The following is a 23,529-nucleotide window of genomic DNA, read 5'->3' on the forward strand; positions in this document are numbered from 1 at the left end:
ATATAAAAAGGAAGAGAGAGATGAAAGTGAACATAGGCCCCTTACAGAATGAGGTTGAGAAAAATAATTTTGGGGAACCAGGAGATGGCAGAGGAGTTGAATAAATATTTTGCTTCAGTCTTCACAGTATAAGGCACTAATAGCATTCCAATATTAAATAATCAAAAGACAGAGACAGGGAGGAAATAAATACAATAACTATCACTAGAAAAAAGTACTAGGGAAACGAATGGGGCTAAAAGCGGGTAAGTCCCCTGGACCTGATAGGTTGCGTCCTAGGATATTAAAAGAAGTAGCTGCAAAGATATTGGATGCACTGGTAGTAATCTTCCAAGAATCATTAGATTCTGGAAAAGTCCAAGAGGATTGGGAAACTACCAATGTAACACCCTTATTCAAAAAGGGAGGGAGACAATAAACATGTAGGTCAGTTAGCTTAACATCTGTCATTGGGAAAACGTTAAGAGTCTACTATAAAGGATGTAATAGCAGAGCATTTAGAATTACATTATCTAATCAAGCAGAGTCAGCATGGATTTATGAAGAGGAAATCATGCCTGACAAAATTATTAGAATTCTTTGAGGCGATAACTAGCAGGATACATAATGAGGAACCAGTAGATGTCATATATTTGGATTTCCAAAAGGCGTTTGGTCAAGTACCGCACATAAGCATACTTAATAAGTTAAGAGCCCATGGTGTTGAGGGTAGCATATTAGCATGGATAGATGCTTGGCTAACTAATAGAGATAGAGTTTGGATAAGGGGGGCATTTTTGGGATGGTAACCTGTAACTACTGGAGTGCCACAGGGATCAGTGCTGGGGCCTCAATTATTTACAATATATATTAATGACTTAGATGAGGGAAGTGAATATACTATCGTTAAATTTGTGGATGATACAAAAATAGGTGGGAAGGCAAGTGTTGAGGATGACACAAGGGGTCTACAGAGGGATATAGACAAGTTAAGTGAGTGGGCAAAAAAGTGGCAAATGGAATATAATGTGGGAAAATGTGAAGTTATGCACTTTGGCAGGAAGAATAAAGGAACTGAATATTATTTAAATGGAGAAAGGCTGCAGCACAGAAGGACTTGGGAGTCCTTGTGCATGAATACCAAAAAGTTAACATACAAGTTCAGCAGTCCATAGGTAAGGCAAATGGAATGTTGGCCTTTATTTCAGAAAGAATGGAGTATAAATATAGGGAAGTCTTGCTTAAACTATACGAGGCACTAGTTGGACCACACCTAGAATACTATGAACAGTTATGGTCCCCATATCTAAGGAGAAATATATTGGCATTGGAGGCAGTCCAGAGAAGGTTCACTAGGTTGATTCTGGGTATGGAGGGATTTTCTTGTGAGGAGAGGTTGAGTAGGTTGGGCCTGTACTCATTGGAGTTTAGAAGAATGAGAGAAAACCTTATTGAAACATATAAGATTTTTCGGGGGCTTGACAGGGTAGATGCGGAGAGGTTGTTTCCCCTTGTTGGACAGTTTAGGACCAGAGAGCATAAGAGTAAGAGGTCGGCCATTTAAAACAGAGCTGAGGAGGAATTTCTTCTCTGAGGGTGGCTAATCTGCGGAATTCTTTACCGCAGAGGGCTGTGGAAGCTGGGTCGTTAAGTATATTCTAGGTAGAGGTAGATAGATTTTTAATCAGTAAGGGAATCAGGGGTTATGGGGAAAAGGCTGGAAAGTGAAGGTGAGGATTATCAGATCAGACATGATCTCATTGAATGGTGGAGCATACTGTATGGCCAAATAGCCTACTTCTGCTCCTACATCTTATGGTCTTACAGCCCTCAAGTGCCCATCCAATTTCCTTTTGAAATCATTGATCCTCTCTGCTTCCACCACCCTCTGAGGCAGCAAGTTTCCGGAGTTCCTGAGGGAATTTTGTATGTAAACTCACTATGTAAATGCAAGTTATTGTTGTAGTGATAATTGTTGAGATAAATAACACTGTTAGTAAAGATAAACAGCTTCTGACTTGCTCCAGGCTACAGATAGACTGACTTGTCTGTATATTTGAACAAGATGGTTTCCGCAATGGTTGCCTGTGCAGAGCTTCCCTGACGTCAGAAAAGTCCCTGTCCAAAAGAACAAAGTTGCAGTACTGCCAATTGGACTTGTCACTTTGCACAAAAATGTACTTTACATATGAGTTTGCTGTTGTCATATTTGACTCACTACATAAATGAACTATTTTAAATCAATACAAATGTGGAGCAGTAATACCCTCTACCATTATCTGTACAAATTAAATCTCAAAAGTAGGATACATTCTAAAATATGCCATGACCTGGAAAATGTGCAATGTCTTAAATCAAATCAAAAAGCAGCCACACCTCTCAAAATTGTAATGGATGCTGCCTCAAAATTGGGGAATATATCCTTTCATTGTGGTTACCCTGACGATTGCATTGTAAGTTGCAATCTGCGTAGAATCATTTCATCATTATGTGGCAATGAACACAGCCAATTTTTAAATGTTCATATCATTGCAGTTACCCTAATAAATTTCTTGGAATAATAAAATTGTTCATGGTTATGCATTTCTTCTCTTCAAAATAGTGATTTTGTGTAATTTTGGCATTGGTCCCCAAAGTAATTTTTGACATGCTTATCTTCTACTTGTGTTTAAATAACACAAGCATTTTTATCATTTATGTCTCAATAAATGAAACTGTTTGTATCAAGCTTAAAAAGCAGAAAATACATTTCATTGTCCACACTTGCAAGAAGTAAGAGTTCCAACCCCCACCCTCCCACTAATTAAAGTTGTAAATAGTTCTGCCTCACCAGGTATGGTCCCCCTTCCTTTCAAAAACAGTCATCAGGCCCTCTTCATAAGTACCACAATCTATCCCTGTATCAGTGCAAACTACCACTCCGCCTCCAACCTTGCTTTCCTCTCGAGTCCATGAACATGTTGTCACCTTACAAATTTATGCCCACCTTTATTGAAAAACATTTAAATCTCTACAGTTGGGTTTCTGCACTAGTTGCAGCATTAAAATAACTCTAGTCAAAGCCACAGAAGACTTCCTGCATGATGGAGAAAGAAACTGAAAGATATGGGGACAGGATGGGAAAAGGTAATTGTAGGAAGAGGCTTGTGTAGAGTATAAATGCTGGCATTGGCCATTTGGACAAAATGGTCTGTTTCTGTGCTGTAGATTCTGTATAATCTCCTGTAATCATAGGATACTGTCCCTTCTCATCCTTCTTGAGCTTTCTGCAGCCTTTTTAAAAATTCTTTCCCAGGATGTGGGCATCACTTGCTCGGTCAGCATTTATTACCCATCCCTACTTACCCTTTAGAATGTGATGGTGAGCTTTTTGAATGTGATGGTGCAGCCTTTGACTGCTGCAGCCTTTGTGGTGTAGGTGCACACATCAGGCCGTCAGGGGATTTCCAGGATTAAGAAATGGTGATATAGTTAGGATGGTGTGAGACTTGGAAAAGAACTTGCAGGTAGTAGTGTCCCCATGCATCTGCTGGCCTTGCCCTTCTAGTTGTTAGAGGTCGCGGATTGGGAAGGTGCTATTAAAGGAGCCTTGATGAGTTGCTGCTACCACTGTGCGTCAATGGTGGAAGGAGTGAATATCGATGGTGTTGGATGGGGTGCCAATCAAATGGGCTGCTTTGCCCTGGATGGTGTCAAGTTTCTTGAGTGTTAGAGCTGGACTCATCCAGGCAAGTGGAGGGTATTCCATCACACTCCTGGCTTGTGCCTTGTAGATTGTGGACAGGTTTTGGGGAGTCAGGAGGTGAGTTAGTTCAGAATTCCCAGCCTCTGACTTGCTCTTGTAGCCACAGTATTTATATAGCTAGCCCAGTCGGTTTCTGGCCAATAGTACCCCCCCAGGATGTTGTTAGTGGGGGATTCAATGATGGTAACGCCACTGAATGTCAAGGGAGATGGTTGGATTCTCTTTTGTTGGCGATGGTCATTTCCCTGCACCTGTGTGGCATGAATGTAACTTACCATTTATCAGCCCATGCCTGAATGTTCTGCTTTGGCTGCAGTTGGTGATCCAGGTGCAAGTTGTGCCCAAAGTTGCTAGTTTTGAGAGGTTTTTATTGCCCTGAATGTCCATTCAAACTTATTTGCATACCACTGAACATAAAATCTGCCATGCACCAGCATGTTGTACAGTGGTTTAGAACTTTTTTTTAAAGATTTCTTTTTGCTCTAAAATAATTCCTTGATATGTTTGAGAGTTTAATTTGGTGCAGCTGAAAATGGGTTTGTCATTTTAATTGGTGTTTAATTCACTATCTGTGGGCCAACTTGTTTTTAAATAACTCAAATGTTTCAAAAAAACTATACAGAAAAAGTTATACTGGTGTACAGTAGTCAGTTTCCTAGAAAATTGCAGATTATATTCCAGAGTTTTAAAATATGTCTATGTTATGTCCTTGCACCTAAAAAAAAAATGAGCTTAGTTTTTAGACCCTCAAAGATCAGTTAGCAGAAACTTGCCATGGTGATTAATTCGATTTGAGGGTATTTTTTTTTTAATTCATTTAATTTATTCCCATCCCCAATTGCCCTTGTTCAGAGGGTATTTAAGAGTCATTGTTGTGGGCCAGTCCAACTATGGTGGATATCAGGAGGACATTTCCTTCCCTAAAGGATATTAGTGAACCAACAATCGACAATGGTTTCTTAACAAAAACAAAAACAGAATTACCTGGAAAAACTCAGCAGGTCTGGCAGCATCGGCGGAGAAGAAAAGAGTTGACGTTTCGAGTCCTCATGACCCTTCGAAAGAACTTGTCTCAAGTTCTGTCGAAGGGTCATGAGGACTCGAAACGTCAACTCTTTTCTTCTCCGCCGATGCTGCCAGACCTGAGTTTTTCAGGTAATTCTGTATTTGTTTTTGTTTTGGATTTCCAGCATCCGCAGTTTTTTTGTTTTTATGACAATGGTTTCATGTTCGTCATTAGACTTTTAATTCCAGATTTTAATTGAATTCAAATTCCACCCTCTGCCATGGTGGGATTCGAACCCGGGTCCCCAGAGCATTATTGTCCAGCAACAATACCACTACACCATTGCCTTCCCAAACCAAAGTGGAGAGTGTGAGCATCGATCTCACAACCTCTCGCATGCAAAGCAAACAAGCACTCTACCATTTAAGCTAATTCCCTCATGCTGACTGTAAGGCTCTTCTAGTGAGATGTTTTTTAAACTAGTGCAAAAGATTGCAGAAACTCGATGCAGAATATAATTTGCACATAAAATTCTGCAAGTTGTTGCATAGTTGTAGAAACCCCAAGCTACAGTGTCAGCATCATGCAACCACAGTTGTGTATTAGGTAAGACCCACTGAACCTCCCTGTACTATACCTTAAAAATGTGCCTTCACCTTTAATTTCAAAAGAACATGCCTAATTGCACAATGTAAATATTTCCATTTCAACTAATTGGACTTTGGAGAAGGAGTAGGCCATTTGGCCCTTCGAGCCTGTTCAGCCATGATCTCATCAAATAGCAGATCTGGTTGTGGTCTCAACTCCACTTTCCTGTCTGTCCATCATATCCCTTCCTTCCCTTGTCTACCAAAAATCTATCTAACTCAGCCTTGAATGAATTGAATGGCCCAGCCTCCACTGCTTTCTGGGGAAGAGAATTCCACGGATAAGTGAGCCTCTCAGAAAAAAATTCTCCTTATACTCCATCTTACTAGGGAAACCTCTTATTCTTAATCTGTGCCCCCAGTTTTAGCCTCTCCCATGAGGGGGAATGCCCTCCTAATATCCACCATTACTATTTTTTTGACAACTTCAAAATTCATCAATTCTGCATTGTGGTTTTGGTGTGCAGTCTACAGAGATCACTTAATGCATATAATCTAGACTAACTGCATTGGTAGATGTGCTAATCTTCAAATGAAAAGTTAAACTGCTCAAGTGGATAAGTTACCAGGGCTGATGGATTGTATCCCAGGCTGTTAAAAGAAGCAGATGATCTGAGGATCATTTTCCAATCCTCACTAGATGCAGGTGAGGTACCAGAAGATTGAGGGTCTGAAAAGGTTGTACCATTATTTAAAAAGGGTGCAAGGGATAAGCCAGAAAATTATAAACCGGTCAGTCTGACTTCAGTGGTGGGGAAATTATTGGAATCACTTCTGAGAGACAGGAGAAATTGTCACTTAGGTTGATCAGGGACAGTCAGCATAGTTTTGTTAGGGGAAGATCATGTCTCACTAACTTAATTGGGGGTTTTTTGAGGAAGTAACAAGGAGGATTGATGAGGGCAGTGCAGTGGATGTTGCCTACATGGATTTTAGTAAGGCATTTGACAAGGCCCCACATGGCAGACTGGTCAGAAAAGTGAGATCCTATGGCAAGTTGGATCCAAAATTGGCTCAGTGACAGGAAACAAAGGGGAATGGTCAATGGATGTTTTTGCAATTAGAGAATAGTTTCCAATGGTGTTCCACGGGGCTCAGTTTTAGGGCCCTTTGCTGTTTGTTGCATATATTAATGATTTGGACATAAATGTGGGAGGCATGATTGGGAAAATTGAAGATGACCCAAAAATAGGCCATGTGGTTGATAGTGAAGAGAATACATGGTGTCTCCAGAATTATATCAATGGTTGAGTGGGCAGAAAAGTGGCAAATGGAATTCAATCCGGAAAAGTGCTAATCTGTTTGGGGAGGGCAAACAAAGCAAGGGAATACTCAGTAAACAGGAGGATATTTAGAGGGGTTGAGGAAGTGAGACACCTTGGAGTGCATGTCCACAGGTCCTTGAATTTGGCAGGATAGGTTAATAAGGTGGTAAAGATAGCATATGGAATGCTTTCCATTATTGGATGAGATATTGAATACAAATGCAGGGATGTAATGATGGAACTGTATAAAACACTGGTTAGACCACAGCTGGAATTTTTTGTACGGCTCTGGTCAGTTAGACCACAGCTGGAATTTTTTGTACAGTTCTGGTCACCACGTTACAGGAAGGACATAATTGCTCTGGTGAGAGTACAGAGAAGCTTTACAAGAATGCTGCCAGGACTTGAAAATTGCAGCTATGAGGAAAGATTGGATAGGCTAGGGTGTTTTCCTTAGAACAGAGGAGGCTGAGGGGTGACCTAATTGAGGTGTACAAAATTGATGGGCCTAAATAAGGTAGACAGTAATGACTTGTTTCCCCTAGCTGAGGGATCAGTTACCAAGGGACATAGATTGTAAGGTGATTGGTAGAAGGATTAGAGGGGACATGAGGGAAAACTTTTTCACCCAGAGGGTGGAGAGCTTCAGGAATTCACTGCCTAAATCAGCGGTTGAGGCTGAAACGCTCAACTCATTTAAAAGGTACCTGGATCTGCATCTGAAGAGCTGTAACCTGCAAGGCTAAGGACCAGGTGCTGGAAAGTGGGATTAAAATGAGCAGCTAGTTTCTTTTCTTGCTGGTACAGACATGATTGGCTGATTGGCCTTTCTGCACCATAACTTTTCTGTGGTTCTATCTTAAAGATATAAAGGATCCCATAGCACTATTCGAAGAAAACAGTTTTTGCTCAGCACCCTGGTCCAAATTCTCCCCTCAATCAGCTGATTTCTTGATACCGAGGCCGTGATAGATACTGTGTCAATTCAAGTTCATCCTTGCTTTTTTTCCTATTCATGATTTCTTTGCCAGTATTTGGAGTTTTATTAAATAAATTGTTTTCTGCTCTTGTGCACAGAATGAATCAAATGCAGCAAGAAAAAGAATTGACAGATAACATATTAAAAGTGGTAAGATTCACAACTGTGCTACTTTATTGTTTTAAAAAAATACTGTTAAGCCAATATTAAAATTTTCGTAAAGTTTTTAATTCTTTCATGGACTAGCATTTCAATCAAAAGGTGAAGAAAATTAAATTTGGGAAGACAATGTCAATGCTGTAGCTTCTTGTGTTTCGAAGTATTTGAGAATAGGAAAGATGGACATTTCAGTTCTCCTCCTCTGGTCTACTCTACACGCTTGTAAAACCTAAGGCTGTCATTACCCAGCTAAACTTCTTGATTTGTATTCTAGGTTGTTGAATCAATCTTGGACTGCATTGTGGGATTGACCCTTTATCTTTTTACAAGAGATGGTTGCTTCAGGGAATTCTGGGCCTAGTGAACCCCTGGAGTAGTTTCATTCACATTGATCGTTTGGAGAGGAATTTCTCCAAATATTCCCCAACCCCCTACCCCAATTTGGCTTGGGATTTTCATCCTTCTTTTAATCTCTCCCAGGAGATCACATGGTTTTCGATGTGATGGATAGTATATATGCAAGGGGCTGGATTCTACATCCTCAAATCTCCCTCCCCCAACAAATGTAAAATAGGGCATGATGACATTGGGTCGGCAATATGACGTCAGCATGCCAGTCTACGAAATCACGGAAGGCAAGGAGGCACGGAAATTGTTAGCCCAGCCACCATTTTAAAATTACTAAACAACATGGTATTGAGCTTGTTAATGACACAATCGTCTACAATTTTTAATTGTTCTGTTGCATTTTCCGCCAGTTGGGTGTGAAAACGTTTGGGAGTGTTTTGCGGTAGCCATTCAGCCCTGCAAGCCAGTTCCGCCACTCATCATGTTCATGGCTGATCCTCTATCTCAAAATCATACTCACGCTCTCTCCCCATACCCCTTGACGCCTTTAGAGATTAGAAATCTTGTCTGCTTTTTTAAATATATTCAGTGACTTGACATCCACAGCCTTCTGTGGTAGAAAATTCCACATGTTCACCTCCTTGAGTGAAGAAATTCTCTTCATCTTGGTTCTAAATGGCCTACCCCATATCCTGAGACTGTGACCCCTTGTTCTAGAACCCCCCCCAACCAGAGGAAACACCATCCCTACATCCAGTATGACCAGCCCTATCAAAATTTTATACATTTCAGTGAGATCCTTTCTGTCTTCCAAATTCCAGTGAATACAGGCCTAGTTGACCCAGTCTCTCCTCATTCTGCAATCCCAGGAATCGGTCTGTTGACCCTTCACTGCACTTCTTCTATGGCAAGTATATCCTTTCTTAGGTAAGGAGACCAAAACTGCGCACACTGCTCCAGGCGTGGTCTTGCGAAAGCCCTATGCAGCTGAAGTAAGACATCCTTGCTGCTGTACCCAAAATCCTCTTGCATTGAAGGCCAACATTTGCCTTCCTTTCTGCTTGCTGCACTTGCATGCTTGCTTTCATGGCTGGTGTGCGTGGATGCCCAGATCCCTTTGTACATCAGCACTTCCCAGTCTATGACCATTTAAATAATACTCTGCCATTCTGTTTTTCTTAACGAAGTTGATAACTTCACACTTAGCAGATACAGTATAACATGGATATGTATTTGCCCCCCACACTCAACTTGTGTAAATTGCCTTGAAGGGCAATTAGGGATGGGCAATAAATGCTGGCCCAGCCAGTGATGTCCACATTCCATGAATGAATAGAAGAAAATATGCCTCTCACCACCTACCTCATTTTGTGTCATCAGCAAATTTGGAAATATTACATTTGGTTCCCTCATCCAAATCATTGAAATATATTGTGAATAGCTGGGGCCCAAGCATTGATCTCTGTAGTACCCCTCGAGTCGCTGCCTGCCATTCCAAAAAATACCCATTTATTTCTACTCTGTTTACTATCTGCTAACCAGTTCTCAATCCATTCCAATATATTACCCCCAATCCCATTTGCTTAATTTTGCACACCAACATCTTATGTGGGACTTTATCAAAAGCTTTCTGAAAATGCAAATACACCACATCCACTTGTTCTCCCTTATCTATTCTACTAGTTATGTCCTCAAAAAAACTCCAGTAGGTCTGCCAAACATGATATCCCTTTCATAAATCCATGTTGTCTAATCCTGTTGATCTTTTCTAAGTGTCCTGTTATCTCATTCATTATAATAGATTCTAGCATTTTCCCTATTACTGATAGGCTAACCCACCAGTCTGTATTTCTTTCTTTTCTTTCTTCCTTTTTTTTGCTACCCTCCAATCTGCCGGGATTGTTCCAGAAGCTACAGAATTTTAGAAGATGACAGTCAACGCATCCACTATTTCCATGGCCACCTCCTTTAGTACCCTGGGATGTAGATTATCAGGCGCTGGGGATTTATCAGCTTTCAGTCCCATTAATTTCTCCAGCACTTTTTTTTACTAATACTAATTTCTTTCCATTCCTCCTCCTCACTAGACCCTTGGTTCCCTAATATTTCCAGGAAGTTAGTTGAGTCATCTTCCATGAAGACAGAACTAAAGTAATTGTTTAATTGCTCTGCCATTCCCTTGTTCTCCAATATAAATTCTCCTGTTGCAAACTGTAAGGGACCTACATTTGCCTTCACTAATCTTTTTCTTTTTAAATGCTTATAGAAACTTTTACAGTCTGCATTCGTTCCTTAAATATTAGCGATAATAAGTTCCCCAACGTTTCTTAGCCAACTTGCCCTTAATACCTTTGTGGTTTCCTTTGTTTATATTTAGGACCCTAGTTTCGGATTGGACTACTGTCCATCCTAATGAAGAATTCTATCATGTTATGGACACTCTCTCCTAAAGGACCCTCGTACAAGAAGATTATCAATTAACCTCTTCTCCTAGTGGATGTGTTAATTGTCATCTTCCAAAATTCTGTAGATTCTGGAACAGTCCCGGCAGATTGGACGGAAGCAAATGTAACCCCACTATTTAGAAAAGGATCTTATTGGATGGCGGAGCAGGCTCGTGGGGCTGCATGGTCTACTCTTGTTCCTATTTATTACATCCAATGTTCTTGCACCAATACCAGATCTAGGATAACCTGTTCCCTGGTTGGTTCCTCAACATACTGGTCTAAAAAAAAATCTTGTACACACTCCAGGAATTCATCCACCACAGAACAATCGCGAATTTGGTTTACCCGGTCTATTTGTAGATTATAGTCGCCTGTGATTACTGCAGCACCCTTGTTACATGCATCTCTATTTCCTGTTAATGCCTGCCCCTACCTTACCACTACTCTTTGGAATCCTAAAGAGAACTCCCACTGATGTTTCCTCCCCTTATTGCTTCTTAGCTCCATCCAGACTGATTCAACATCTAAATTTCCTGAGCCAATATCTTTTCTCACTATTCCACTGATGTCATCTTTCACGAACAATGCCAGCCCACCTCATTTTCCTTTTTGCCTGTTCGTCCTAAATATCAAATACCCTTGGATATTCAATTCCCAGCCTTGGTTGCCCTTCAATCATGTCTACGTAATTGCAATCATTATCATACCCGTTTACATCTATTTGCACTGTTAATTCATCTGCCTTATTGTGAATGATCCATGCATTCAGATACAGTGCCTTTAGACTTGTCTTTTTAACATTTTTACACATTTTTTTGTATTATGGCCCTATTTACTCAAGCCCTTGTTCCCTCTGTCTTCCACTTTTGATTTCTTCTTTCCTGTCTTTCATTTCTTTCTTTGTTTTCCTCTCATGTCTCACCATGCAGATTGCCATCCCCCTACCACTCTAGTTTAAACCTTCCCCCACAGTACTAGCGAATACCCCTGCAAGGATATTGGTCCCAATCCTGCTGGGCTGCAACCTGTCCAGCTTATACAGGCCCCATCTTTCTCAGAATCGGTCCCAATGTCTCGAATCTAAATCGCTCCCTCCTACACCATCTCTCTAGCCATGCATTTATCTGGTCTATTCTCCTATTCCTGGTCTTGCTTGCATGTGGCACTGGGAGTATTCCTGAGATTGCTACCTTTGAGGTCCTGCTTTTAGCTTACTTGCTAGCTCTTGATATTCTGCTTTCAAGACTTTATCCCTCTTACCTATGTCATTGGTGCCGATATGGACCATGACCTCTGGCTGTTCACCCTTACCCCCCTTCAGAATGTCCTACAGTCATTCAGTGACATTCTTGACCCTGGCACCAGGGAGGCAACATACCATCCTGATGTTATGTCTGTGGCCACAGAAACGCCCACCTGTTCTCTTTACGATAGAACCCCCAATCGCTATTGCTTTGCCACGCTTTTTCTTCCCGTTCGTGCAGCTGAGCCACTCGTGGTGACACAGACTTGGCTCTTGCTGCATTCCCCTGAGTAATCATCTCCCCCAACAGCATCCAGAGCAGAAAGTCTGTTAGAGAGGGAGATGGACCCAGGGGACTCCTGCACTACCTGCCTAATGCTTTTACTCTATGTGGCAGTCACCCATTTCCTTTCTGCCCGTGCACTCTTTACCTGCAGTTTGACCATCCATCCACGCGCTAACCACAAAAATATGTGTTGTCAGGATGCTCCACAGTGACTTCAGCTGCAGCTCTAGATCCGAAACGTGGAGTTCGAGTAGCTACAGCTGGAGACACTTCCAGCATACGTAGTTGCCCTGGATACTGGAAATGTCTCTGACTTCCCACATTGCACAGGAGGAGCATTCCACGTGGCTGACCTGCCCTGCCATGACTTACCCTTAACTTATTCCTTTTAGTTTTACTTCCTCTAGTTTAAAGTGTATTAACTATATTAGGGACCTTACTTTACTACTTATACTCAAATGTTACTTAATCTAAACTAAAGATCAATTCTTATATTAAAGAATGGACAATAGAAATACTCACCAGTTCCTACTTGCAAGGCTGCCACTCCTCTTGTGCTGGCTCCTGGTCCCACTCAATGAACTTAAGTTTCCCCTGTGATGTCACTTTTGGATGTTTTCAAAAACCACCCCTGTGCAGTTTTTCATCTCCTGGATGCTGAGGAAGATTGAGGAAGAAAAAGAAAAGTGTTCCTCCCTCCCCTCCTCACCAAACTCTTTTCTCACCAAACTTGCAGTGATTCCACTCTGCACCAGTGCACTCCAATTGGGCGTGGTTCCCCCTATACATGGCTAATTGGCCTTCTTCCCACTGACCATCCGATACTTGATTCGACGAGCTGAGAAGGATGGAGCAACCGGACCACTCGGTTTCCATTCCACCTTTCTCACCCTGCCGAAAAATGTAAAATCCAGCCCTGGGTGTTACAGTTGTGTGGGTCTGGCTATGTGGACCTGATCATCATTGTTCGTATGTTTGTACCTAACATTTTCAATTGAAAAGTTAACAGTTTCCGCCATGATAAAAGTGCTGTGATTACATTTTGTCAAAAAATACATGTCCAGTGCTTTACAAAACCCGAGTTCTTTACTCTTGAGTTTCCTGAAAGACTGCGTCTGGATAATTATCTCTGAGGGTGCCATACCATTGTTGGACTTTAGTTATGCTCTTTAAAGTGCCCAGGTGATTCCTTGATGCTCCCTTCTGTGTTTTGGTCTCCTTTTTTTCCCAACTATTAGCCAACACCCATCGTGTTGTCCATGGTGAGAGTAAAATATAATTGACAACATGTATTCAAAATGGAAGGTCGTGGCCAATCCTTGGCATTGGATTATCTTATTTGTTGCTTTGTTAATTGTAAATGGGAATGCTATTTCATTTGGGTGTGGGTGGATTTAAAGACGCTGTACAGCCTTGGTTTAAAGTGGGATATGCTGAAAGAAACAGAAACAAAAATACCTGAAAAAACTCAGCAGGTCTGACATCATCTGCGGAGAGAAATACAGTTAACGTTTCAAGTCCATATGACTCTTCAACCGAACTAAGGAAAAAAGGGGGGGGATAGGTAGCGCTGGATCGAGGGCCAGTGATAGGTGGAGATTGCCAAAAAATGTCATAGACAAAAGGACAAAGAGGTGTTGATGGTGGTGATATTAGCTAAGAAATGTGCTAATGGAGACATTAAGGGTAGAAAGCAGGACGAGCAAGGTACAGATAGCCCTAGTGGGGGTGGGGTGGGGGAAGGGATCAAAATAGGCTAAAAGGTAGAGATAAAACAATGCATGGAAATACATTTAAAAATAATGGAAATAGGTGGGAAAAGAAAAATATATATAAATAAATTATTGGAAAAAGGGGGATTGGAAAGGGGGTGGGGGTGGAGGTGGAGGAGAGAGTTCATGATCTAAAGTTGTTGAACTCAATATTCAGTCCGGAAGGCTGTAACATGCCTAGTCGGAAGATGAGGTGCTGTTCCTCCAGTTTGCATTGAGCTTCACTGGAACATTGCAGCAGGCCAAGGACGGACATGGCATGAGAGCAGGGTGGTGTGTTGAACTGGCAAGTGACAGGGAAGGTGTTCTGCAAAGCGGTCACCCAGTCTGCGTTTGGTCTCTCCAATGTAGAGGAAACTGCCTTGGGAAGCAGCGAATGCAGTAGATAAGTTGGGGGAAGTGCAAGTGAAATGCTGCTTCACTTGAAAGGAGTGTTTGGGCCCTTGGACGGTGAGGAGAGGGGAAGTAAAGGGGCAGGTGTTGCACTTTCTGCGGTTGCATGGGAAGGTGCCGTGGGAGGAGGTTGAGTGTAGGGAGTGATGGAGGAGTGGACCAAGGTGTCCCGGAGGGAATTTCAGAGTATACTGTTCCATTATTCTGGATGGCTGTTTTTAAAAATTAACAGGCAACTTTAAATTTTGAGTAGCTGAAACTAGGATTCTTTCTCTCTATGGTTAATGATTTATGTTCTACCGATGAGTGGTATATATCATACTTTATTGAAAGAGAGTGCACACTACTTATAGCCAGTATGGTTTCATTTGGTAATCAGGTGCAATAGCCAAACTTTATTTTCCAGTGTTCATTATTTGTGTAAAACAGCAAACAGCAAGTTGTGGTAAATGGTTATTTTTCAGACTAGAGTTGGTAGGCAGTGGTGTTCCCAAGGGTCAGTGCTAGGAACACTGTTTTTGCTATATTGGAATAGAGAGTAAAATTTCAAAATTTACCAATTAAAACAAAGTTGGAAGAGCAGCAAACAGTGAACATGACACTAATCGACTGTATCAGGACATAGGCTAGCAGAAATGGGCAGATAAGTGGCAGATGCAATTTCATATAGAGAATTGTGAGGTGATGCATTTTGGCAGAAGGGTTAGAGAGAGATAATACAGAATTAGTGGCATGGTTCTAGAATGCAGAGACAAAGGACCTGCCAGTGTTTGTGCATGAACCTTTGAAGGTGGCAGGACATATTGAGAGAGTGGTGAGCAAAGCATATGAGACGTTGGATTTCATAAATCTTTTTAAGCTCTGGTAAGGCCCCAACTATAGTATTGCGCCTAGTTCCGATCACCACACTTTCCAAAGGATATGAGGGCCCTTGAGAGTGTGCAGAGGAGATTTATGACATTGGATTCATGGGTATGGGATTTTAGCTACAAGGTTGGGCTGGAGAAGCTGCAGTTGTTCCTTGGTGCAAAAGGGATTGAGGGGAGATTTGTAAAAGATATACAAGTTTATGACCAGTTTGGATAAGGCAGACAAGGAAAAACTGTTCCCATAAGCTGATGGTACAAGGACTAGGGGTCACAGATTTAAGGTTTTGGGCTAAAGATGCAGGGGAAATATGAGGAAGGACTTTTTTACACAACAATTATTAATGACCTGGGACCTGCTGCACATGAGGGTGGTGGAAGCAGAGACGATCAATGAGTTGGAAGGAAATTGGATGGGCATTTGAAGGAAATAAACTTGCAGGGCTACAGGGATAGAGCAGGGGAATTGGACTGACCAGATTGCTCCACAGAGAGCCAGTATAGACTCTGGACAGAATGGCAGCCTTCTCTGCTGCAAATGACCCTGATTCTATGACGATCCTGTGGTTGCATAGCTTTATCGGGAGAACATCTTTTCTGGGAAAATTTCAGGTCAGGAAGTATTCAGGAAGCTGTCAGAGCATCTTATGTGTAATGGTTGGATTAAGAGGCAGTATATCTTTGTGTACAACCTCATTTGGACCTATTATTTGAAATTCCCTACCTAACTTCCTGTAACCCCGTGCTGCTATCCAACTTTTAAAACCTCCTCAAACCCCACCTGTTCAACTTGATTCGGCATATGTTTTCATTATGCCTATCTGTGAAATACTTTGAAACATTCTTTTTTCTCTGGATTCAAAGACCCAATGCAAATTGTAGTACCCCTGTCTGATGTAAAGAAACAAAAAGGAACTTGTGTTTGCATAAATCCTTTCATACCCTCAAAATGCCCTCAGAACGTCCCAAAGTGCTTTACAACCAAAGAAGTACTTTTTGAACTATAGTCACTTTTGTAAAGGGCCGTCAGCCATTTTGCACACAGTAAGTTCCCACAAATCACAATAAAAATAAATGACCAGATCATCAGCTGTGTCTGCAGCTCGTCTCCTCACAGGAGGTGAGAGCAGTATGGGAAGTTAGAGCTCCATGACAGGTACGTGCTGAGGTTACTTTAAAGGATCCAAATCATACTTTGCAGCACATCTGCTGGGAAATGCTTTCAGTTGGAAGCATTTCCCCTGTAGACTGATCGAACGAATTGTATTGTGCAGCAGGATGCGACTGCTAGTTCCAGCATCAGTATCGCCCCTCCAACTTATGCTGCCCTCTCCTCTGTACACCTGAGAAGCGCGCAGCATTCTCAATGGAGCTGCTGGCTGCCTTTCCCTTTGGCCGCCATGATTGGCCCTACTGAAACTGGTGCCTACCTGCCATCCCTAATTGGGCAGTGAATGTGGATGTGGCCTGTTAATTGGCCATTTCCTGTAAGATCATGCTGGAAGTCAGGCATGAGTGGGGTCAGGACCTAGAAATGAACCTGACATATATAAGCATTTCAAATGGAGAGATTTTGGGCATTAGAGCCCGTGTTTGAATTCCACAGCCAAAATGATTTGTTTCCAGTAAACTAGGAAAATCAGGTTAACATGTTAATCCACTATAAGCAACTTGCATTATGTTTAATACAACTTGTATTCAAAAAAAGATTAAATAATTAAAAGCATATTAAAAAATAGTATCTAATTTTCATACCAATAGCTAAAGGAGCAGGCTGGAGACTCCATTCTGGTTTTGGAGGGAGCACTTCAGTTGACCACAGACCTTCATGTTCACACCATGAGGACACTGGACCAGATAGTAGCAGAACCTTGCCTGGCAAATGGAGAGACGGAAAGTTCAGCAGCTGGATTACGCATCAATGTGGATGAAATGCATTGTCAGGTGATTGTCTGCAAACATGCCATATTTTCTGTTAGCTAGTTGGTGAAAGTGTGGGAAGAAGAAATTGCAATCCGAAGTGTGCCATAGAAGCTCAAGTTGGCTATATTTCGCTTGCTGTTTCCTATACAATGATGTTTATTTTGTGCTTTCGTGGTAAAAGTAAAAGAAATAAGCATAAGTATATGGTTTATATTGGAAATAAATATTTGATAAGTAACAATTGAGTAATTGGTCTTATGGTTTCTTGTAAGTTTCGTGTTTTATTTGTACATCAGTAATCCCTGTAGACAGGCTGCTCAAACTCAAATTGCTCTTCACTTTTAACTTCAAGTCATTTCTTTGCAGGTGGGCTGTGCCCAATAGTTCCAGTTTACTCTATTTGGTTAACAGGAAATAGTCTGTTTTAGCACCTTATCCACTCAAATAGTTGTGAATTAAGTAGCATAAATGTCATTCTGTGTTGAGAACACAGTGACGCTACAGTTATCTGCAATGAGAGCAGCTGTTGAACTAAATATAGTTTTAATGGAACAATATTAATGGAACAACAATCATTTGTTGATTCCAGCCATCTGTTGACAGCTGCAGCAAGACAAACCAGTCCATGTTTTTCTGGCCCATCCCAGAGTTGCTCCCTAACCCTTCCTTCGCTTCCTTCCTTAACCTGTTACTGTAGAAGACATAGAAAATTTCGCAAAGGTACTTGAAAATCAAGAGATGAAAGGGAAGGATGAAATTGAAAAACTATTAGACTTAAAGGCTGACAAGCCTCCTGGACCAGATAGCCTGCATCCTGGGGTCTTAAAAGAAACGGCTGCCGAGATAGTAGATGCATTGGTTATGATCTTCCAAAATTCCTTAGATTCTGGATGGGTCCTAAGAGATTGGAAAATAGAAAATATAACACCTTTATTCAAGAAAGGAGGGAGACAGAAAGCAGGAAACTATTGGCCAGTTAGCCTAATCTCTGTCATAGGGAAATTGCTAGAATTCATTATTAAGGAGGTTATAGCAGTATACTCAGAAAATCATAATGAGATCAGGCAGAGTTAACATGGCTTTGTGAAAGGGCAGTCGTGATTAACTAATTATTTACAGATTTTTGAGGAAGTGACAAGCAAGGTGGATAAAGGAGAATCTAGATGTGTACCTAGATTTCCAGAGGGCATTTGAGAAGGTACCACATTGAAGATTATCACACAAAATAAGAGCTTATGGTATAGGTGGTAAGATTATTAGCATGGATAGAGGGTTGGTTAGATAACAGGAAACAGAGCAGGGGTAAACAGGCCTTCTTTGGGTTGGCAAGCTGTAACTAGTAGATTGCTGCAGGGATCAGTGCTGGGGCCTTATTATTTACAATTTATATCAATGACTTGGTTGAGGGTCCGAATGTATGGTAGCTAATTTTAATGGTGACACCAAGATAGGGTGGAAAGTAAATTGTCAAGAGGAGATAGAGAGTCTGCAATGAAATATAGATTGGTTAAGTGAATGGGCAAAAATTTGGCAGATGGAGTGTAATGTAGGAAAATGTGAGGTTGTCCACTTTGGCAAGAAGAATAGAAAATTAACATATTATTTAAATGGAGAACGATTGCAAAACTCTGGTTACAGAGGGATCTGGGAGTCCTGGTACATGAATGCAGGGATGTTAATATACGGGGATAGCAAGTAATTAGGAAGGCAAATGAATGTTAGCGTTTATTGCAAAGAGAATGGAATATCAACGTTGGGAAGTTTTACTGCAGCTGTACAGGACCTTGGTGAGACCGTACCTGGAGTACTGTATACAGTTTTGGTCTCCTTTATTTGAGAGGATATAACTGCTTTAAAAGCAGTTCAAAGAAGGTTTACTTGACTCATTCTTGGGATTATTTTATGAAGACAGGTTGAGCAGATTGGGCCTATACCCATTGGAGTTTAGAAGAATGAGCGATGATTTTATTGAAACATATAAGATCCTGAGGGAACCTGATGGGGTAGATACCAGGAGGATGTTCCCTCTCGGAGGAGACTAAAACTAGGGGACATAGATTAAGGATAAGAAATCTCCCTTTTAAGATGAAGATGAGAATTTTTTTCTCTTGAGGGTAGTTAGTATGTGGAATTCTCTTCCCCAGAAAGCAGTGAAGGCTGCGTCATTGTGTTTATTCAATGTTCAGTTAGATTTTTGATGGACAAGGGAGTCAAGAATGATGGGGGGCAGACACGAAAGTGGAGGTGAGAGCACAACCAGATCAGCCATGATTTTACCGAATGGTGGAGCAGGTTCAAAGAGCCGATTAGCCTACTCCTGCTCCTAAGTCCCATGTTCCTTCTAGCGTGCTGTTCTTCATTTGCCACCTTCCAGTCCAAACATCCTCAATAGATTTCACAATATTACATTTTGAGCCTCTGCTGCCTCCTCACTTCTCCCAGCATCTCTAGATGTGAGACCACTTTTAACCTGTCCATTCCAGGCTCAGCAACTGCTTCAGCATCATTTCCCCACAAATCACAATCCCCGCAAACTCCTTCAAACCCCTCCTTGCCTTCCAGCTCCCGTTTAGTATCTCTGCCATTTTCCTCACACCCTAATAGAAGCTCACAGACATATCTCCCCTGGGGCCCCACACCGCTACCCTCCAATGAGCATGTGCCCATAAAATGGCTTTCTGTTGCCCACCATGTCTTCTGTAAGTGCTCTTTAACTTCTTCCTTACCTTTGTATTTTCTTTCTTGTAACCTCCCACACACTGCATAACTTGCAATGTATTTACAGCACAGAAACCGGCCATTGAGCCTAACAGGTCCATGCCAATGTTTATGCTTCATACAAACCTCCCTACCTACAGCTAGCTACACTAGTCTTGTAATTTGTGTTGCATTTGAGCTAACTTGTTATACAGTGGACAACCAGAATTGTTGCTTTCAGAAGTAAAAACAAAAGCTGTACCAAAAATAAAACATGCTTTTGTTTTTATTTCAGATTTCTAGCATCTGCAGTATTTTGCTTTTCTATTAGCTGTACCCAAAAAAATGTTTGTTTTAAAGTTTGCTTAAGTATAGAATTGACCATTGAGGTATGTGGGAGCTAAACTAAGTTGTTTCCTAATGAAATATTTGTAAGTATACTGTGTGACAGCATGGGGAGGAATTTTATGTCTTCATGGCAGCAGGGCGGGGCCAGAAAGTGCGGCAAGCCCTTCAAAATTCCATTGACTTCGGTGGGACTGGAAGATCCTGCTGGTGGGAGAAGCTGTAAAATTCTACCCATGAACTAGGCAACCAATTGCAACTCAATCTGGATACATTTTTCAACTAACTTATATTCCAGTTAACAAACCACAAATGTGGAATGTACTGTTGCACATACCTTGTTACTGCGATTGTCAACCATGGATTGCTGATCAAATTAGTACTGACTACCACATGAGCAACCTGCAAAAATCCTCCACACATACATCAAAAATACTTACTTTGCATACATTAGAATGTAATAATTGGAAAAGGTTTAACTATAATGGCTTCTAGTGATATTTGTAGTTTGGTTTAAATATGATATATTCTGCAATGACTCTTAAATGCAAATGTAATTTAGCTATATGATTCCACACTATCTGAAAATGCTTATACAAATATGTCAGGAAATTGAAGACATATATCTTAAGAATAGTTTTGCCAAGAGTGTTTAAATTTGCCACTAATTAATTTGATTGTAGGTTTGTTATGATCTGGGCACAGTATTCTTCAGTCAAGGCTCTTCAACCCCCACTGCCTATGAAAAAGCAAAGGAACATTTATTCAAAACTAGTGAACTGCTCTTAAAGGTACTTTGCAAAATACCTCACTGGCAAGTATGACTGTACAACTGGTGCTTTCTTCAATATATTATTCACGGCTGCGAATCATGACATTAGAGTGTTTAAGAAGCTGTTTGACCTCAGAAGACCATCGAAGCTAAGTCTGATCATGTTCCCTCCTGCCAGTTAGAAATGCATTTCCATATGGACAGGAACCCTTAGCTGACACAAACTTGTACAGCACAGACCAGGAATTGATCCTGGAATCTTCCCAGTTCATATTGCTGAGACAGTCACTGTCTTAATTAGCTAAACTATTAAAAGACAGTAAGTACTAGCACTTTTTAAACTATATTCTTAATGAGCTGGGTCTTGCAGTCAGCAGTGAAGCAATGGCATTCACTATCAACCTTGAAAGCTGCTCAAGATTTAGCGATCTCTCTGGTGCAGTCATCCCCTTTCTTGACATTAATTTGTATGTTGTGGCAAGTCAAGGCGATCCTCAGGTGTCCAGCAGCAGTGATGTCATCAAGCAGGGTAAGCAACAAATCACATTGACGCATTCTCACAGACAGCACACCAGAAAGTAAAAATCATTGAATCCCTTCACTTTTAATTTTAGATTTTTACAGATAATAAAATAAATTATCATGACATGAACTGGAATTCATGGAATTAAGATAGAAGTTAAAATATCATTTTAAAAATAATACTTTAAAAAGTTTAATTTCTCGTAATGGAGAAATTAGGCACTTAACAAATATAAAATTAATCTTTCTGCATCGAGGCTGTTTAGCAGTAATGATGAACTAAGTGCATTGTTAAAAACCCAGTTACACCTCAATTAACAAAGATTTTCAACGAACCTTTTTCATGAGTTTCTACAATGAGTCTTAAGAAAGGCAGTTCTCACCAGTTCGGTGATCTTCAGTTTTTCATTATTCGTTGACCAGAAATAAGCATCGATGGCAAGGCCAGATTTATTACCCATCCCACATTGCCCTGAAGAAGGTGTGACAAGCCACCTCTTGAATACAACTGAGTGGCTTACTATGGCAGCTAAGCATTGACTATATTGCTATGGGTCTGCAGCCACATAGCAGCCAAACCTGGTAAGGATGGCAAATTTCCTTTCCTAAAGGACATCAGTGAGCCAGATGGGTTTTACAGCAATCCAATGGTTTTATGATCACCATGACTAATACTCGCCTTTCGTTCCAGACTTATTTAATGAATTTAAATTCTCCAGCTGCTGATTTCAAATCCAATAACGTAACCACTATGCTATAAGACCTGACAATTGACTATTGTTTGGGGGATCTCAACAGCAACCCCTCTGAAAATGTGTAGAGTCACTGAGAGCTACTCCAGAAGTTGCTGTCAGTTTCAGAGGAGTAATGATGGCAAAAGCTGACACTTTTGCTGTCATTATTAACTCAAAATTTAGGCCATTTTTAAAATGTATTTATTTTTAAAACTCTTTTTGATGGAGGGCACTGTTAATTGTAGCCTTAGGGTCTTGTCCTTTCAAGTAGGAAACCCAAGTTACCTCTAGGTCCTAAGAGATGAGTACATTGGTCTCTGTTGGGACCTCTGCCAGATGGAGCAGAAAGAGGAACTAGTCAATAGGGCACAGTACTGGTTGAGTTGGCGGGTGCTGTTTGTGGATTCCATGGAAGAACACAGACTTGAGGGGAGAGTGTGGTGGAAGAGAAGCTTTGGAGGTTGAATTAAATCACAAAAAAATTGCTATCCATAGAATTGTTTTTCTAAAAGAGTAATACTGCTTTGTTTGCTTTTAACTTGTCTCAATTATTTAAAAACTCTGTATAGATTGGACCTGACCCTGTTCACTGTCGAATTGACCGGAGGAGATTAGATGGTTACTGCCAGGCTTGTGCAGTGCTAACAGCTCCATCTGATAAAAATGAACTACAACTGACAACATACGGCCGTGTTCACCACTGCATTAAATCCAGTAACTATCAGGTATAGTAGTATTTTACACGATAAATGTTAATTTAAACATTTCCCACTCCATTGCAACATAGCATTTTCCTTTCTTTAATAGCACACTATAACTAAACTTTCTGCTGAAATACTGCTGTAAAATGAATGTTCTTTATGGCTCCCTATATGGAATCAATGTCATAGTGGCAGTTACCAACATAAAGGGGAATTGTATGGATTTGGCATGATACTTTTTATTTTTGTAGAGATCCTTGGAACTAAATGATAGCCCAGTTCCTGACTAATTCATGAAATGTTATATTTGGGTCTGAGTAATCCTATGGATTTCATATTTCTTCCACACTTGAGTTTTCAAGGGGGCAACCAGGCACTTCAAAAGAACTTTCACAACCAAATGATGAGCGTATTGAAGTGTTTACACTTTCATTTTTAAATGAAAGGCAGAAAACCATTAACTTTTAAAGCAAAATCATCTCACTGAATAACGATTGGGATAAGGTGTAAAATCCAGTTTTCTCCATTTGTGAGAAATTGTGAAGATTGTTTTTATTTCATCACTCGCGAATTATTAGGTATAACTATTTGTTGCATTGGTCCACATTGTTCATTGCTTGTACACTATTGTGTTCTATATGTAATGTGGTTACTCAAATTTATCTCTGTAAATGTTGGAGATTAATTTGAATGAGCTGAT

General features: G+C 40.8%; 1 protein-coding gene across 3 annotated transcripts in view; it reads left to right on the top strand.

The window, feature by feature from the left end:
• ints8 (integrator complex subunit 8) overlaps positions 1-23,529 on the top strand; it is a 113,258-nt gene that overhangs the window by 31,062 nt on the left and 58,667 nt on the right. For all 3 annotated transcript variants that reach the window (XM_041189584.1, XM_041189585.1, XM_041189586.1), the window contains exons 6-9: positions 7,720-7,771; positions 16,897-17,079; positions 20,784-20,891; positions 22,698-22,853. In XM_041189584.1, the coding sequence (XP_041045518.1) occupies positions 7,720-7,771; positions 16,897-17,079; positions 20,784-20,891; positions 22,698-22,853 (499 nt within the window). The remainder of the gene's footprint in view (positions 1-7,719; positions 7,772-16,896; positions 17,080-20,783; positions 20,892-22,697; positions 22,854-23,529) is intronic.

The sequence above is a fragment of the Carcharodon carcharias genome, chromosome 6 (genome assembly GCF_017639515.1).
Source record: "Carcharodon carcharias isolate sCarCar2 chromosome 6, sCarCar2.pri, whole genome shotgun sequence".
Taxonomy (NCBI): Eukaryota; Metazoa; Chordata; class Chondrichthyes; order Lamniformes; family Lamnidae; genus Carcharodon; species Carcharodon carcharias.